The sequence below is a fragment of the Panthera onca genome, chromosome B2 (assembly GCF_046562875.1).
Source record: "Panthera onca isolate mPanOnc1 chromosome B2, mPanOnc1 haplotype 2, whole genome shotgun sequence".
NCBI lineage: Eukaryota > Metazoa > Chordata > Mammalia > Carnivora > Felidae > Panthera > Panthera onca.
Window position 1 is genome coordinate 37,764,851 of NC_138343.1, and position 18,780 is coordinate 37,783,630.

Below are 18,780 nucleotides of genomic sequence, written 5' to 3' on the forward strand. Positions count from 1 at the left end.
AAAATGTCCTCTCCCAAGCCTCAGGGGACGAAGCCAAGACAAACTGTTTTCTTGGAACTCTCTGTAGCCCACAGATTTGTAAGCAAATGAGCTACAGTACAAGATATACCCAAAGGTTAGGTTCCTAAGGTCATACAAAACGTTACCCTCTCCTCTCCCCCTAAAAAACAAGTAATCAAATAAAATCCTTCTCAGTAATGACAAGGAAATCTCAACTCAACCCATCTTGCCCATTTATATGGCAATGTTAACTAACAATTGTATGTTTGTATATTTTTAGCCCAACTATCACACACATGTTGAAATGCTAAATTTGGAAAACGGAAACAGAAGGTTTTGTTGACCCACCCAGCATTTGAAAGGAAAAATGGAGAATTCAAAATGAAAACTGGGAAGTACCTGGAAGAAGTATTAAGGTATTAAAATAATTAAAAGTATTCACGTTGAACTTCCACAGGGAGATGCAGAGAATTCCAGCTGGTGGGGATCCTGAAGAACAGGGGGAAGAGAGGGCAGGGGCTGGCAGGATATACCTTAAGATTGGATAAAACACCTACAGGTCCCTGGCGAAGTCACCTGAGGGCAAAGGCTTCACCAACCTCATCCAAGCAAAAAGCATCTGCCTTTTCCCACAGGCACATTTCTCACTCAGGCAGATCTGGGCATGTCCCTATATGTATCATTTCCTTTTTTATGTCTGTCTCTATTTTTTAGAATCTCTGTAAGTATGTGTTCCTTATACACTTATACATACCACATCAGGTAAACAAACATATACATAGTTACAGGATTTTATTTAAATTTATAATTGTATTTTCAACACAAATACCGACTTTACGCATCAGCTCTTTTTAGGACTCGGGCTGTTCCTTTATCTTTAAATTTCCAAATTCTCTTAAAAGTTTCCACAGACTTTTCACTCTTCGGGGGTATGTGGAGCACTGTTATGGTTAAGGAAGTGGATAGTAAGATGCAAAGCAAACAACTCCAATTTGGGAGCATTTTATGAACATTCCATTCTGGCCATTTATAGATTGTGTTTTATTTAGCCATTTAGATATACAGTCTTATATCAACTGTATAAGGAAAGCACCACTCTGAAGTGACTGATTAATAATACACAATATTATAGCCCAAATATACAAAAAATAATACAAATATTAACTATAAAAATAAAGTTAAAATTCCAGAAGCAGATGTAATTTAGATCTCAGAATCAACTATGTGTGTTGTGCAATAATCTGCTATATGCCAAGAGAGGACATTTGCTTTTAATTCAGCTGTGAAATTTAGTGTAAGAGGAGAGTTAACAAAGAAGGGCATTTTTTTCCTGCTGTTCATTAATTAAGCGAAATGACTGTTTTCCTGCTTGGAGTTGTAAAACAGAACAGGTAACATTCCTTCTTTTAAAAATAAACCTGCATTTCGGTCAGAGTGGCTAAAATGAACAAATGAGGAGACTATAGATGCTGGCAAGGATGTGGAGAAACGGGAACCCTCTTGCACTGTTTGCACTGTTGGTGGGAATGTAAACTGGTGCAGCCGCTCTGGAAAACAGTGTGGAGGTTCCTCAAAAAATTAAAAATAGACCTACCCTATGACCCAGCAATAGCACTGCTAGGAATTTACCCAAGGGATACAGGAGTGCTGATGCATAGGGGCACATGTACCCCGATGTTTATAGCAGTACTTTCAACAATAACCAAATTATGGAAGGAGCCCAAATGTCTATCAAGTGATGAATGGATAAAGAAGACGTGGTTTATATGTACAATGGAATACTACTTGGCAATGAGGAAGAATGAAATCATGCCATTTGCAGCAACGTGGATGGAACTGGAGGGTATTATGTGAAGTGAAATAAGTCAGTCAGAGAAAGACAGATACCATATGTTTTCACTCATATGTGGATCTTGAGAAACTTAACAGAAGACCATGGGGTAGGGGAAGGGGGAAAAAAGTTACAAACAGAGAGGGAGGGAGGCAAACCATAAGAGATTCTTGAATACAGAGAACAAACTGAGGGTTGGGGGGTGGTGGGGGAGAGGGGAAAGTGGGTGATGGGTATTGAGGAGGGCACTGTTGGGATGAGCACTGGGTGTTGTATGGAAACCAATCTGACAATAAATTATATTAAAAAATAAAATACACCTGCATTTTCTATAGAAACTTTAGGAAATGCAGCCAAGTAAAAAGAACTAGAACACAAAAGCAAAAAACACTGGTAGTTCCAATAACATTTGTGTGGTTTTCCTTCTGGTACTCTTCCTTTGTGCGTGAATGTGTGAGTGTGTGTGTATTCTAAAGAGAGATATTAAAACATGGTTTGTTCCATCATTGCTCAGTAGAGAAGCCTGGCAAATATCTATATAAGTAAATAGATCCTTCAGCACCATAATAAATTATATCAAAGAATCACAGGAAAATCATAATATTATCTTTAATAATAATAATAATAATTGTGTTTAATGCATCACACGGATTTCTTCATCAAGAAGAACTGTGGTTAGATAACATTATTACTCTCACACAACAGATGATCTCAGTGACTCTGGACGAAGTTCAGAAAATAGTTGTGGGCAAAATTCTGAATACTGCAAATAATTCCTCATCATTCACTCATAAATCCATAAGGCCTAGAACACAGTGGATCCTGTATCAGTGATGTTGAATCTGAACGTTGGGAAGTGCTTTCTATCAGCAGAGACTAGTTCTGAGGGCCCTTATTCATGCCCAGCACCCTGGGGCAGCTCTGAGTAGAGGTCCTAGAGAGGTAAAACAATGGCTCATGAAAAAAGCCAGAGAGGGAACCAAGACCCTGACAGAGGGTTCACTAATTCATTCAACACATTATTTATATTCATGTGCAAGGTACTGTTTTAGGTGACAGGGACATAATGGAAAACAACGCGGATGAAGTCCAAGTCTTCATGAAGTAGGGAGAGATAGACAATGGACAGTGAAACATTAAAAATAATGTTCCTGCTATGAACAAAAATAACTCAGCATAAAGGGGATAAAAAGTAACAGGGGAAGGTGTATTTTGGATACGGTGGCCTGGGAAGAAAGTCTTTCTGATAATGTGACACTTGAATAATGAAGTGAGGGAGGAGTGTTTCAGGGAGGGAGAAACGAGGGAGGGGAGTGGGCCCTGGAGGTTGCCAGGGGCCAGACCATGTGTGGCCACTGCAGATCCTAGAAAGAGATTCTGGACAATCGGAGGTAGTCCATATCATTGTCACCGGGACAATTTCATCCATAATGACAAAAAAATTAGGCACAAACTTTCTTGAGGTTTTTCATTCTCTAATGAGCAATCTGGTGTAGGAAAGAGTTCAGTCATATTTCAAACAATTTTCAAGAGATTGTTCAGACTCCTGCCTGTGCCTCCCCCTCTCCCTCTGTCCCCACAATCTCCTTCTCTCTCCCTCTCTCTCTCTTTCTCTCCCTCTCCACCCTTGAGGAGCATGGTTTCCTGAAATCCACTCCTCCCTGCCTCCACAGTGAAGACCTTTCCAGAGAACAATCAGGAGAACTCATCATGTCATAGAACTTATACAGCATAAGTCATAATTTTGAAATATATTTTTAATAGTGGTTTGACAAATAAAACCAGTACGGAGGCCAGTGACAATATACTGAATACAAAAAGGATGAAGTATCCAGAGTTAAGCACTGACGAGAGACTCCCCCTAAAATACTGGTTTGGTATCTTATTCTTGCTAGAACTATATTAACTCAAATATTGTAGGGGTTTATTTATTTGTTTGTTTGCTTCAGCTCATTTCTGAAACAGTCTGAGGGTACAGAACAGGACTTACAATCACGGTGATGGTAGATCTCAAATTATATGAGATGGTCTTGATCTTAATTATTCCATCCCATACTTTTAGGAACAAGTTATCAAATTTTAGGTTCAAGAGAGCCATTGTATCTGAAAGTGAAATCTGTTTTATGGTTCTAATCCAGTTCAAACATATTGAGGAACTGAACCCAATTAAACTTTTATTAGACTAGTCTAATAAAAAAAATTTGAACTTCGAGTTAACTATGGTAGAAATGACTTCTCCTGAAGTCACCTTGAAATGCTTACTTCGAGAGGATGAAAGCACTGATGGGTTTTCTGTATGTCACTTCCTCTATAAATTCTTTCCTCCCTCTTCCCCTGCCCTTTACAAAAATCCCTCACCCTGTCTCTGACAGCGGTTCAGCACCACCAATAAGCATGTATGTCTGGACATCTGCCCCTCGCTCCCCACTGCCAGCCCCCCAGGTCCTAACCCAGCACTGATGTGGTATCATCAGCACTCAATTAGTGTTTGTTCACCAGAAAGAATGAATAAAAGTACAAATTACTTCAAAGTGAGATGTCTTTGGTGGGAAAATGGGGATTTTACACTCTTCCTTCAGGTGTATTTATTTGCATTTAAGTAGAGCTTAGACATCAATGAAGCTTTTATTCGTACAGATATGTCCCTTTGAAACAAATGCTGTGTTTGTGAGTCTGAAAACACAATGTGTTTGATTTTAAACTATATTTAGTCTTAAATGATTTAACTTTACAAAGAATAAAAAAAGCAATCCCATCAGATAAAAATTTCCAGATAAGTCCAAATAGAGTATAGACAACCCCAAGGATAGGAAGTGAAGACCTAGTCTCTACTGGCACACAGATGAAGGGCCTGAGGGTCAACTCCAGCACAGCCGCCAGCTTTGCCACCTGTTTTCAGTCTGGAATCGTGGCGGTGTTTACCCCAGGAGCAGTATGCACAGTGAGCGAAATCTGGGGACTGCTAAGGAGCAGGGGTAGAGGCTGCCCTGGCCAGTGCCCCAGTCACTGTGGGGACCATTTCCTATTTGGTAAAATGTGGACCAAACTCGGTGTCATTTGCTGAGGTTGACACCTGCCTTCATGGACGGATTTCAGTAGCTCAATATCTGAAAGTGTGTGATTACATGCTCATGAAATGGTCACATACCTCTCTCGAGTTTTCCCTGCTGGGTTCCTTCCTTCCTTCCTTCCTTCCTTCCTTCCTTCCTTCCTTCCTTTCTTAATGTTTAATTTATTTTTGAGAGAGGGAGAGAGATTGGGAGAAAGCAGAAAGAGACAGAGAGAGAGAATTCCAAGCAGGCTTTACACTGTCAGTGCAGAAGTGGGGCTTGATCTCATGAACCATGAGATCATGACCTGAGCTGAAATCAAGAGTCAGACGCTTAACCAACTGAGCCCCCCTCCTGCTGGCATTTTAATGTAGTTCATGCTTACTCTTTGCTGGATTAATATTCCTGCACATTCTTTGATCATGTTGCACAAAATGACACAAATAAAGGTGTTGTGCACATTCACTGAAAGCAGACACAGCTCCTGCCCTCGAAGGCCTTTCAGTGTGGCGGAAGATACGAATAACAACCAAACAATACCGCAAGAACACGATTATAAACAGAGATAAAAGTTCTGAAGAGTACAGAAAAGATGAAAACCTGTCATGATTTAGTTGGGATTAAAGATCAACTGAAGAGGAACAATTTAAACTGAGGTTTGAAGGAGTAGAACAGACAAAACAAGGTGTGTGTGTGTGTGTGTGTGTGTGTGTGTATGTGTATGTGTGTGTCCCCACCCACGCACACACCATCCTAGTCAGAAAGCAGAAGCAACTGCATGTGCGAAGGCCTCACAGTGAGAGACACAATGAAACATTTAAGGAACTGGAAGGCCAGTGTTGTTGAAGCACAGGGGCAAGGGGGGAAAGGAAGGTGAAATGTGGCTGACAACACAGGAAAGGGTCAGAAAAGGGTCAGATTGGGCAGACACCTCCAAGGATGTAGGAAGGAATCTGGTCTCTTCCCAAGAACAAGGGAAGTCAGAAGTCACCAAAGAGTTTTAAGAAGAGTAAAGTGATAACAGCACTTTAAAAAAAAAATTCTGGCTGCACAGAAAAAGAGAGCAAAGTGCACTCAGGAAGATCTATTATGACACCATTTGAGTGGTGAAAAGAAGGTGACAGAGGTTTGGTGGTGGTGCCAGGTGGTCTGATCCAGAACATGTTTTGAAGCCAGAGTCAACAAGACTTCCAAATGGGTTGGATCTGGGGGTGAGAAGAAACTAGAGCCACGGGTAACTTCCAAATTTCTGGCCAGGGAAACCACGGGGCTCAGAGTGACACTGACGGATGGGGTATGGTGGCAGAGACCAGGTCTGGAGAAAGAGGGACAAGACCTCATTTGGGGGCATGTTGAGTTCAGAGAGAGCTGGCAGGTAGGCCGTGAGATCAGTAAGCACGGCATTCAGAGTAGAATACATGTGGGCTAGTAACATAAATCTGAGTCATCAGCGTGGGTGTGGGTGTTGATGAGATCACCCAGGAGAAGTATAAAGTAAAAAGAGAAAGAGGGGTCCTGGGACAGCCCCTTGATGGATGTCCCCACAAAAGGAGGATAATCTCTGTCTGGGAAGCTGAGGAGCAATCAGAAGAGGACCCAAGAGGAGGATGATTCAGTGAGAAGACAGTTAATAATGGTGAATGCTGCTGAAAGGTCAAGAAAGGTGAGGACTGAAAGAGACCCATTACATATATCTATACGTAGGTCATCAATAACTTAATGACAGTTCAGAGTGATCTGGGTGTGTCAAGGAGGATGGAAGGGAATGGAGACAAGTGAAAGCTACATCTTGGAGTAGTTGAGCTTAAAGAAAAGGAATAGTAGGTAGAGGGGGAGGTTGTGCCAAGAGTGCGTGTTGTTGTTGTTGTTGTTGTTGTTGTTTTTAAATATGGGAAAAACTTGAAGATTAAAAAAAAAAGATAATTGAGGTTCCTGAGATGGCAGAAGGGATTGGGACTGGGAGCACAATCGGTGAGGTCAGCTCTAGACAGGAGGCGGGACACATGACTGCGACAAGAAGGAAGGAGGGTTCCTGAGATGGCAGAAGGGATTGGGACTGGGAGTACAGTTGGTCAGGCCACCTTTAGACAGGAGGCGGGACACATGACTGCGACAGGAAGGAAGGAGGGTTCCTGAGATGGCAGAAGGGATTGGGACTGGGAGTACAGTTGGTCAGGCCAGCTTTAGACAGGAGGCGGGACACATGACTGCGACAGGAAGGAAGGAGGAGATGGGGACAGATGCAGGTCTGTATGCAGGTTTGGTGCAGAGCAGGAAACAGGAAGTTCTCTTCAACTTGTGCAGGCAGTAATTAATTGTAAAAAAGACATGTCTGGGTGCTCTGGGGGCTTGTAGTCAAAGATAAGTTTCTATTATTAAACAAACTACAGCAAAATTTTACCTACAGGAAAATTCCTCACCGTACAGTTTTGTTTTCCTTTGCTTTGCTGTATTGAATGAGTGTTCCTCAAATTTTATATTATCTTTTTGTCATATAGATTTTTCAAGTTCTTTAAAGGTCAGGTTAGTTGAGGTTAAATTTACAGATAGTAAAATTTTTAATGCACCTTTTCTAGATGTGTAGTACTATGCATTTTTTTTAAACAACTATGTACAGTTTTGTAACCACCACTAAAATCAAGGTATGGAATATTTCAATTGCCCTAAACAATTCTCTCTTCCTCCTCTGTAATCAATTCCTCCCCCCACCAGCAACCTTGGCAACCACTAATCTGATTTCTCTTACTATACTTTTGCCTTTTACAGAATGTCACATAAATAGAATCATATAGTATGTAGCCTTCTGTATCTGGCTTCTGTTGTTACTTAGCGTGACGTGTTTGAGATTTATCCAAGCCGTTGAATGTATCAATAGTTCACTCCATTTTTATTGCTGGGTAGGATTCAGTTGTATGGCTGTACAACCATTTGCTCAGCCCCTCCCTGGTTTAGGTTGTTTCCAGTTCTGGGAGATTTTGAGGAAAGCTGCTATAAATATTCACGCAGAAGCCTTTGTGTGGAGACATGTTTTCGTGTCTCATAGACAAATTCCTAGTAATGGGATTCCTGAAGTTTATGGTAAGTATTATGTTCAATGTTATCAGAAATTGTTAAAACTGTTTTTCCAAAGTGGGGGCTCCATATAACTTCCCCATCAGCAACGTATGAGAGTTTCAGTGTCTCACCTTTACCAGCACTTCTTATTGTTACTTTTCTAAAGCTACTCCAATAACTGTATAGTATCACTACACTAAGGTTTTAATTTGGCTTCTCTGATGACTAATGATGTTGGCCTTTCAAGTCCTTATTTGGCATCTGTGTATCTTCTGATATAAATCTGATCAAATACTTTGTCCATATTATTGCTTGGAGAGTTTTCACCATGAGTAGATGTCGAATTTTGTCCAAAGCTTGCCTGCATCAATTGAGATGATCAAATATTTGTGGTTGGTGTTGTTTTTAGTTTGTTGATATGGTGAATTACATCGATTTTTTAATGTTAAACAGTCTTGCATTCCTGGAATAATCCCTACTTGGTCATGATTTATTATTTTTTTAATGTTTGGTGGACTCAATTTGCAAATATTTTATTAAATATTTTTATTCATAGGGGATGTTGGTTTCTAGTTTTCTTGTCTTGTAAATATATTTGTCTGTTTTTGATATTAGGGCAACACTGGCCTTGTAAAATGAGTTGGGAATTGCTCCCTCCTCTGTTTTCTGGAAATTTTTGGGTAGAATTGGTATTATTTATTCCTTAAATGTCTGGCAGAATTTGCAGTGATGCTATCTGGGACTTCAGTTTTCTTGGTTGGAAGGTTTTTATTGCAAATTCATTTCCTTATGTAGATACAGGACTATTCAGTTTCTTGATTTCTCTTTAGAAGTCTGAACCCTTTCAAAAATTTGTCAGATTTATCTATGTTAGTAAATACATTGTTATAAGTTATTCATAATATTTTCTTGTTATCCTTTAATGTCTTTTAATCTTTCTACACTGCTTACTATTAACCCTGTGTGTCATACAGGAAGGGATTTTTTTTTTCCTCACTGGAAAATAACCAATGAATGGAATATTTAATTATATATAAACAGACATAAAGGAAGGAATGAGGATGATGTGGCCAAGTAAATAGGTAAATTCAGTTGGCAAACTGCCTACGGTAACTTTGATTGTAGGGAGGTGTGGTCTTGGTGATCCCAATTATCACCTATTTCAAATCAGATCAGAGAATTTCTGAGCTGGCTTACAGACTTGACTTCAGTATTAGGTCAACTCAATGCCAATCGCTCCAAAATTTAAATCTTCAGCCTCAATCTTCTTTAAAGTTCCAGAATCCAACCTGTACATTGTGTATTCCTTCATCATGTCAAGAACCGAACATTTCCTACCCTCCACCAGCTTCTTTTCCTAACCTCTGATAATCCATCTTAAGTCTTTGCACTATCCTCCCTTCTTTATCTTTAATATTAGTAGCCATCACTTCTGTTGATTCTTCCTCAACTAAGTGTCTCACATCTGTCTCTTCTTCTGCTTTCACTGTCATTCCTGGAGACTTCTTTCCCATCATCACTCCAAACTGGATGGTAATATCATCCTGATCTCTCGCTCCTGCTCATTCTATTCATTGCTATCAGGGTAGTAACCATAAAAAAGTCTTTATCATATAAATTCTTCCACGGTCATCCTAATCAAACTGCAACTCCTGTTTTTTCTCTTTGTACTTTCTGCTCTCTGAAATGCTCTGTATTTTAGTTATTTGTCTTGTGTATTATCTCTCTCCCCACTAGAATGTAAGCTCCATAAGGGCAAGGACTTTGTTTTGTTCATTTCTGTATCTCTAGCCCTTAGAACAGGGTCTAGCACAAAGACGAGCACAATAAACATTATAAATGAATGAACTGCAATACTCTCAAAGCACAATGTTTCCTAGTCACCACTAAATAAAACAAAAGAGTAGCTCTTCTACATATGGTATTCATAACCCACCATGAGGTCACTGTTTATCTGTCTAATCCTATTCTTCAATTCTTCCAAGACGACGCCAGGCTCCTGCCAGGCCAGTTTTAACCTAGATCCTCGCTAGTTAGTGCCTCTTACGTGCAAACCTCCACACTGGTCTCTTGCCCCTCCCCCCGCCCCCCAGCACATATGCAGTGTGTTCTTTCCTTCTCGGCACCTTCGTTTATGCGGCCTCTCATCTTTATCTTAGAGTGGTACCTTTTTTTTTTTTTTAATGTTTATTTATAGTTTTGAGAGGGGGTAGGGGGAGAGAGAGAGGGAGGCAGAGGATCTGAAGCAGGTTCTGTGCTGACAGCAGAGAGCCTGATGAGGGGCTTGAACTCACAAACCATGAGATCATGACCTGAGCGGAAGTTGGAGGCCTAACCAACTGATCCACCCAGGCGCCCCTAGACGCCTTCCTCTTAACATCTTTTATGGCTTATTTAGCTTACTGGATGGTGATATCTGCAGTGACTTCTATTTCTGAATTCCTCCATGATTCAGATTTTCATTATCATAGATAATGAGTAAAAACCACATTAAACCATGTGTAATAAGCTGATATTAGATTTAAAAACAGGGAGCTGAAAGAGTGCCCAGATAGCTTTAGTACAATTCTCTCACTTTATACATGACGAAACTCAAGTCTAGAGAGCCATTAAAAACTGAATATGAGTAGAATTAGAATCATAATTAAGGTTTTACAATTCTCAGTGTTCATTTTTTCCTTCCACTGATATGCTATCTTGTTCCTGGTTTTATATGCACACGTGTGTGTATAAATGTGTACACACTTTTTTGGTATACATTTTGTATACATTTTTGTATACATGTTATGTTCCCAATAAAACTGTCACTCCTTAGAATAATCTTCCATGTCCTATATTTCTGAATACCCAAAAGCACATATTAAAATGATTAGCCTCTAGTAGGTGCTCAATACATTGGGATGAAGGATTAAGTAACTTGCAAAAAATAATTAAGAGAAATAAACCAGGGGAAGACAAATACTATATGAAGTCACTTGTGTGTGGAAAATAAAAAGTTGGACTCAGAGAAACAGAGCATAAACTGGGCATTTGCCAGGGGCTGGGGGGTGGGGGATGGGGGAAACGAGGAAGATGTTGGTCAAAGGGCACATACCTCCAATTATAAGATGAATAAGTTCTGAGGATCTAATCTATAGCATGGTGATTATAGTTAACAATACCGTACTGTATACTTGGAAGTTTCTGAGAGTAGATCTTAAAGCTCTCAACACACACACACACACACACACACACACACACACACACACACACAAGTATGTGAGGTAATAGATGTGTTAACTAACTTTATAGCGGTAATCGTTTCACAATATATACATATATTAACTCATCACATTGTACACCTTAAACTCACACAATGTTCTATGCCAATTATGTCTCAATAAGGCTGAGGGGAAAACAGAAAAAAGAAAGGGATCCAGATGTTTGGAAGTTTACTCTGGGCAAGCTTGAGCCCATGAGATCCAATTCAATTCCATCTCAGAAGTAAAGTGTTGCTATGCAGAAAATATTTTACTCATTTAGACTTGGGCCAGGATAGAATACTTCCATCTTAGCCAGAGATCTACAGGCTTTTTTTCTTTTCTTTTTTCTTTTCTTTTCTTTTTAACCACAGAAAGAAAGAGGTATGTGTTTAGAGAATCAATCAGAATCAAATCTTCACCCAAGAAGTTCTGTATAAACATTAACTTGGCTATACAGCCTTCATCCAGCTGTCTCTTTTCAAATTTATACAGGCAAAAAAAAAGATGTAAACTAAAAATATCACAATAACTGGAGGCTGACATCTGCAACCCTCTTCAGTTGAGGCATCCAAGTCAGTGCAACAAATATTTACATTAAGAAATGACATGTTAGGAAATCGTTCAAAAAAAATTTGATAGGGCCAGATATTAACAGACATCACCAAACTGTCCACTGTACATAACAGTGAATACAGAATACATTATCTATTAAATATCTGCTTTCTGACATCCTTCACAAAATCCCTGATAGGAATATCCTTATGCCATTCCAGTCAGCATAAAGCCAGGAATCAGCAAGACAGAGAAATAGGCCAAAGCCACTGCATTTCTGCCATTCTGTCCTGCCAAGCTATGGGACTCTTCCTGTCTCCAACACCACTATCTCCCCCCACCCCCCACCCCTTGACCATCCAGGGAGCCCTGGCACCATGAGAGACTGAATCTGACTCACAGTCCTGAATAAATGTCCAGGGGCCCCCGGAGACAAAGCACAGACTCATGATATTACACAGCAGTGCCAGAGTCGAGGCACATTTTAATTTCTCTCTTTTACTTTAAGAGGATAAAGAACGCTTAAATCTGATGAATTTTAAGTTGTGCCAATATTCACTCTAGCTAATTATGGCAAAACATAACCGTAACAACAAAATAACAAACACCATAACAAAACCCCACATTATCTGAATAATCCTCACTGTCAGTATGAACAAGCACCCAAGGTACTGGATTTTGGCAAACCCTGTGCTTTGTTTTGGCAGGGTGGGTGTGACATTTTGCATTCGTTCTCCCTCTGTGCTGATCAGAAATCATGAATAAGATGTAGTGCCATATAGTATACTTAACTTGGCAGCAGAGAAGTAATTCACTGGGAGCTGCTGAAGTTTACTTACCAGCACAGGAACTAATTTTACATGATTCCTGAGCTCATAATTAATCATTACTATCTCTGCAATCTCATGTTTTATTTTTATCTTCTCATAACACTTACATTTTGCATTGTGATTACTTGTGCTTATGTCTGTCACTGCCACTACATTGTGAACCCCTGGAGAGGTGAATGTAGGTTTCGTTCATCTTTTGTTCTTCTCTGAAGGCCTAGGGCAGAGTTTTGTAAATACTAGATGAAGACTACATGTTGAATGAATGAATGAATGAATGAATGAATGAATGAACCAAGTGCCCAGAAAAACTAATGGCAACCCTACATACTGTCTTATATAGAATCTGTTCCAACTAGCATGTATACACTTGTTATCTGTGGCTCAAAGGACACCAACTATGCTCTAAGAGTCCATCGGTATCTTAAATTGGTTGTCACAAATTTATTTCTCTCCAGTAGACCCCCCGAAACTCCTACGAATGACAAATTGGACTTCTGTCAATAACTTTTAATCAGAAACATCTGTGTATGTGGGAAGTGGCAAGTTGGTAAAAGATATAATGTAAATTTAATACAGTAATAGGTGTCATAAAGAAATAATATCTGTTCGTTATTATTTTTCACGCTTTACAGCATGTTTCTTTTCGTGAAATATAGCCTTGCCGTAGTCTCTTCTAGAGAAGGACTAGGGTGGTTAACTGTCTGTCTCAAAGTTTCTGTGTCTGAAAAATGCCTTTGTTTCACGTGTTCATTTGCATGCTAATTTGGCCAGATACAGAAATCTCCATTCAAAGTCCTGTTTTCTATTTTGTTTTCTTCTGTTTTGTTTTTCAGTACTATAGGTTCCTGTTTCCAGAGAGGTTGAAAAGTCTGCTCTAAATCAGATTCTTGATTGTTAATAATATTTTTCTTCTCTGATAATTTTTGGGATTCTTTTATATTTTGAGGTTCTAAAATTTTTTACATTCTTATACAGCTTAGCACATGGTAACCCTCTCATTGTGAAGTCTGTCTTTTTTTTTTTTTTTTTAGTTCTAAGAAATCCTTAGATATTTCTTTAACCATTGGCTCCTCTGCCTTATCTCTATTTCTCCTTTATAAACTTCTATTTGTTAGATATTAGTAAATCTAGAGCTAATCTCTATGATTCCTTTCTTTTAAATGTCTCTCCCTTTCTCCTTTCATCTTTTATTCTGGAAGAATTCCTTAGCCTTGATCTTCCTAGCTGACTAATTTGCCCCTCTGTTTTTTCATTCTGCCACTGAGCCATCCATTAAGCTCTTAATGGCAACAATTACATTTCTTCATTTTTCAGATCTCCTTCAGTCTGTTTTATAAAAATAAAGGTCCTGTTGTTTCGTGGATATAATGCTGTCTTGTACATCTCTAAAGATATTAAATCACTCTTCTTATAACATTTAGTTCTGAAGCCTCCAAGCTGTAAAGGCTCCTTGTCCTGGTCTTTCTTTAAGTCGGCAGTCCTCACGTTTCTGGTTGTTCCCAACTGTGAACTCATCTTTCCTAGACTCTCAGCCCTGGGCAGGTGGTCCTGGAAGAGGGCCGAGCGGCTGTGGGGGCTCATGCTCCATGCTCCTTACTGTTCTCAGTGGGAACAGGGCTTGGGCAGAGCCGAGGACAGCGGCTGGCCTTCAGGGCTTCTCTGGTCCCCAGTTTGTCCTGGATATCATCAGCTACCTGGGGCCTTTCCCTATTTCTCCATCCTAAACGCTGACCTAAACACTGGGTGGAGCGGAGAAGAAGGAGCGCACAGGGGTTCACAAGACAGACTGCACTCACTACCATGGCTCTGCCAAATCCTCGCAGGCTGCTCCCAGCCCTCTCCCGCTCCAGGGAGCCACCATGTCGAGCCTTGTAGCTTTTACGGTGCAGCGCCCAGTCTTGGTCTACCCTTTCCTCTTACCCATCTAAACCCCACCTTTCAATCTACCTGGAACTCCTTGAAGCCTCTAGTCCCCTGAGACGTTTCCATCTTATTCTTGGGTGTGGCTACAGATTCAGATGTTTCAGTTCTACAATTCCTCAGACTTGGTGCAGTGGAGGGAGCGGACATCTTAAAACCACCACATGCAAAATCTTATCCTTAAACTGAGCCTCCTGAACAACATTTGGGATGTGCCGGACTTAGCAAAAACTCTGGTACTTATTTCACGTACTGGCCATTTGCCTTCTTGCTCTTGGATCCGATTTCTACTTTTCCCCTCTTTTACCCTGCATCACAGGAAACTACATTCTCTGACTCTCCCAACAGGGAGAGCATGGTTTCTGGGCAAATTCTGGGCATGTTTCTGGTTTCCGGGCAAGTTCAGCCAGTGGGACGTGCAGGTAGAAGACTGGAAGTGGTGTGAGAGAGAAGCCAGGACTCCCTGCCAGGATGCTGTCTCTGATAGCACCTGTGGCTCTTTGTTTGGTGGTCCAGTTTACATGGGACAGCATCACTGTGGGTTAGCTCTGGTTGGTCAGCTCCAGTCTCAGACTTTGGTAACATAAGCTTCTACCATCATCCCTTCAATCCCAGGGTGTCACGGCTCCTGCTGCTCCTGATGTCTGGGGTGCTGCGTATTTCCTGCAATGTCACCTCCCGTGCAACAACTTTCCCATGGTAAATTCCTTCTGTTGAGAGGTCTAGAATGTTTTTCTTTTCTTGGCTGAACCCTGACTTGAAGATCAAAATTCTGCAGAGGCATCTTCAAAGATAATAATTGGTAATTCCTCTCTTTGAGGGGAAGGGAGCATCATAGTGAGGGAATTCTCAGCTTGGTTTTCTCAGCATCTAAGATATCATTAGATATCACTGTGGCATTAATTGCATATATGCCACAGAGCAAATTTATAAGGAAAGCCCTAGGAGCCTCTCCTATTATTAAACAGAGTGTTCTAGATGCTATCCTAGAAGAGTGAAGCTTTGATTATAGCAGAAAGCTTCTTTGGGACACTTGGGTGGCCCAGTCAGTTAAGTGTACAACTCTTAATCTCAGCTCAGGTCATGATCTCACGGTTCCTGAGTGTGAGCCCCACACTGAATTCTGCGCTGATGGCGAGGAGCCTGCTTGGGATCCTGTGTCCCTCTGTCTCTGCTGCTCCCCTACTCGTGCACGCTCTCCCTCTCTCTCAAAAATAAATAAATAAGCTCTAAAAAAAAAACTTGCTTAAGGCTTCTCAATGTTTAGACCTACCTTTCGGCACAGCCAGGAAGTAGTTTAAAGAAAATATTTTCATCAACTCTATTACTTACCATTTTCTCTGTTGAGAGAGGGTTAGATGAAATGATTGTAAGCCCTTAGAAAAATCTTGTGTATCTCTATTTCTCCTTTGGAAATAGAGAATATCACTGCCTTCTAAGTCCAGCCCACTATTATCACTCCACAGATGCTTTATAAGTTGCACAGAAACAACAAGAAAGTCCACCACTGTGGCTCACGATCAGAGAGAGAACGAGAGCCACACTGTGCCACTGACAGATGCCATGCTGTATAAAGCCCTGAATACCTGCTTTCATTCCCATTTCTAGTATTTGAACTATAATATATGGGCCATCTATTTATTAAAGGAGAGAGCCTACCTTGGCATGGGATAAATTGGTGCTTGCAACAAGATGCTTTTTAATACAAAGGACATTTCTTGAATTCCTTTCAGATCTGAGATCCACAGCATATGAGGGGTTGGTGTATATGTTTTTAATTGCACGACTATTACACAAGCCCTTCTCTTCAGCTGGCATGAGAAGGATATTCCCATCCTTTCTATGCTCTGTTCTTTACTTCCTCAAAGCTGAGGCGGCAAAAACACTGCGAGCCTTATCCAGCTTTTCATGGAAAGCCGCCACTCTTAACTGGCGCCTAAATGCAATTTCAGACTGTCCCAGGAGACCTTTGTGCTTTGAGGTGAATTCATAACATTAGGGCCAACAAAGAAGTTAACACAAACTTTCACTGTTAAAGAAAAAGAAAAAGGTCTGCAGGCTTACTCAAGGAGCTCTGCATCTGTGAGCGCCTCTGTCCTCTGCTCCCCAGTGACAATGGCCAGTTCATCCTTCAGCTCCTGAATTTCTTTTTGTAGGCGTATAATCATCTACAAACGGCAAGGCGGGAGAATCAACGTCACCTCCTCATTAAAGGGAACTTGGTGACAGAGAACATACATCTTTGCAAATTACGAATTATTTTAAGGACACAAAAACATACGGAGAATGATCGGAAAGCCACCCCTGGCCCTACCACCCAGCTTTGTTAAATCTCAACATTTTGTCAAAATAGTTCTAGAATTTATTTTAACAAATAAAACATTACTTATGTAACCGGAGCTCCTAATTCCTATTCCTTTTCTGTCCTTCCCGGGGTGATCACTGTACTATATATAGTGGAGAGCATCTCCCTGCATGTTTTCATATGTTTCCTCCATCTATACCTATGGATGGCACTGTAAGTCATATATGGTATCGTTTTCCATGCTTTAAACCTTATGTAAATGTTACCATACTGCATGGAATGATAACTTCTTTTTTTGAGATTATTTATACTGCTACATGTAGCTCTAGTTCATTAATTTTCATGGGCATATACTGCTTCAGTAAAGGACTATGTCACAATTTATCTCTGTCTCCTGCTGATGGACATTTAGGATTTTTACTTTTGCTTTTATAAACAATGTGGCTATCAACACTATGAACACCTCCTTGGGCACATATGTGAGTGTCTCTGATGTGTGCACTTAGAAACAAAAGTGCATGGTTGGAGAGTCTGTGCATCTCCCTCCTCTTCAGTATGCCTTGCTAAGTTGGTCTTCAGAGTAGTTGTACAAACTTAGATTCTTCATCCATGATATACAGTTCCTGTTTGCCCACATTTACTTCACTGCTTATGGAGTACTGACAGACGCTTTAATTTTGCCGGTCTGGAAGATGTAAAATGGCACCTTGTTTAGTTCAAATATGCATTTTCTGATTACTAGGGAGGTTGGTCATCTCTGCATATGTATATCGGCTGTTTGGTTTCCTCTTCTGTAAATCACTTATTTATATTCTTGTTTGTTTCCACTGAGTTGTGTTTTTTTTTTTTTTTCCTTATGGAAAAAGGAAAGCCTTATGGAAAGCCTTATGCAGGCTGCTTTATATATGAATCCATTATTAGTTTTATGTAAGGTATATGATTTCTCCCAATCTATGCCATTTTGTGGTGTTCTGTGTGTTAAGTGAAAGTTTTAAATTTCAGTATGATTTCATTATCGACTTATTCCATTATGAGTTGTAGTTTTGTGTCTTCGTAAACAAAATCCATTTTCTACCTTAAACCATAGGAATATTTTCCTATATATTCTTATAAAAGTTTTAAAGCTTTGCTTTTCACATGTGGGCTTTTATTTTGGATAAAGTATGAGATATGGATCTAATTTTATTTTTTATACAGCAGCTAACCATGCAAGATTTGCTATTATAATTTTGTTACATAACATATTTCTACATATAAATGTGTCCTTTTCTGGGCCATTGGTTAAAAACATTTATGTACTTGACTATATGTGCGGCAATACTACGCTATTTTAATGATTATATCTTAGGAAACTTTGGCAGCTAGATAGAACAAGCCACTTTCATTTTATTCCTTTCCAAAACAGACATGGCTATTCTTGGTCATTTGTTCTTTCGTATAAGTTTGAGATGCAGCTTATAAAATTTCCCCAAAGGTCCTCCTCAATTTTTAGCCAGAAATAAATTCGATTAAAGGAGTAATTTGGTAAGACTTATCAAATTAGTCATGTTGAATCCTCTCATCCATGAATATAGTATGGCGTTCCACCGGTTCCTTTAAATAAAGATGTATCACGTTTTCTATAAATATGTTTAATTAGAGTTTTTTTCCTAGAATTTTCAAGTTTTTGTTGCTGCTGTAAATCAAATTTTTCTAATATTACATATTCTAGTTGTTGGCTTTGATTTATAGGAAGACAATTTCTATGTATGAATTATGTGCCACATAATTTTCTGAACATTGTTTTGTTTCTATTAATCATTACATATTCTTAGATGTTCTATATAAGCAACTAAATTATCTGTAAGCAATGACAGATGTTTTCTTCTTTTCAAATCCTCATACACTATTATTATTATTTTTTTAATGTCTCTGTCCTAGCTAGGACTTCGAAGTATAATGCTTCCGATATGCTGATCTTATTCCTTCTAACATTTCACCTTTAAAATGTTTGCTC

At 39.7% G+C, this 18,780-nt stretch overlaps 1 protein-coding gene across 5 annotated transcripts in view; it reads right to left on the reverse strand.

Annotated features, from left to right (window-relative positions):
- The window catches only part of KIF6 (kinesin family member 6), a 386,396-nt gene that overhangs the window by 228,319 nt on the left and 139,297 nt on the right, over window positions 1-18,780 (reverse strand). For all 5 annotated transcript variants that reach the window (XR_009604951.3, XM_060615407.3, XM_060615405.3 and 2 more), the window contains one exon: window positions 16,544-16,647. Coding sequence is in view for 4 of the 5 variants with exons in the window: in XM_060615407.3 (XP_060471390.2) it covers window positions 16,544-16,647 (104 nt within the window). In the remaining variant the exon portion in view is untranslated. The remainder of the gene's footprint in view (window positions 1-16,543; window positions 16,648-18,780) is intronic.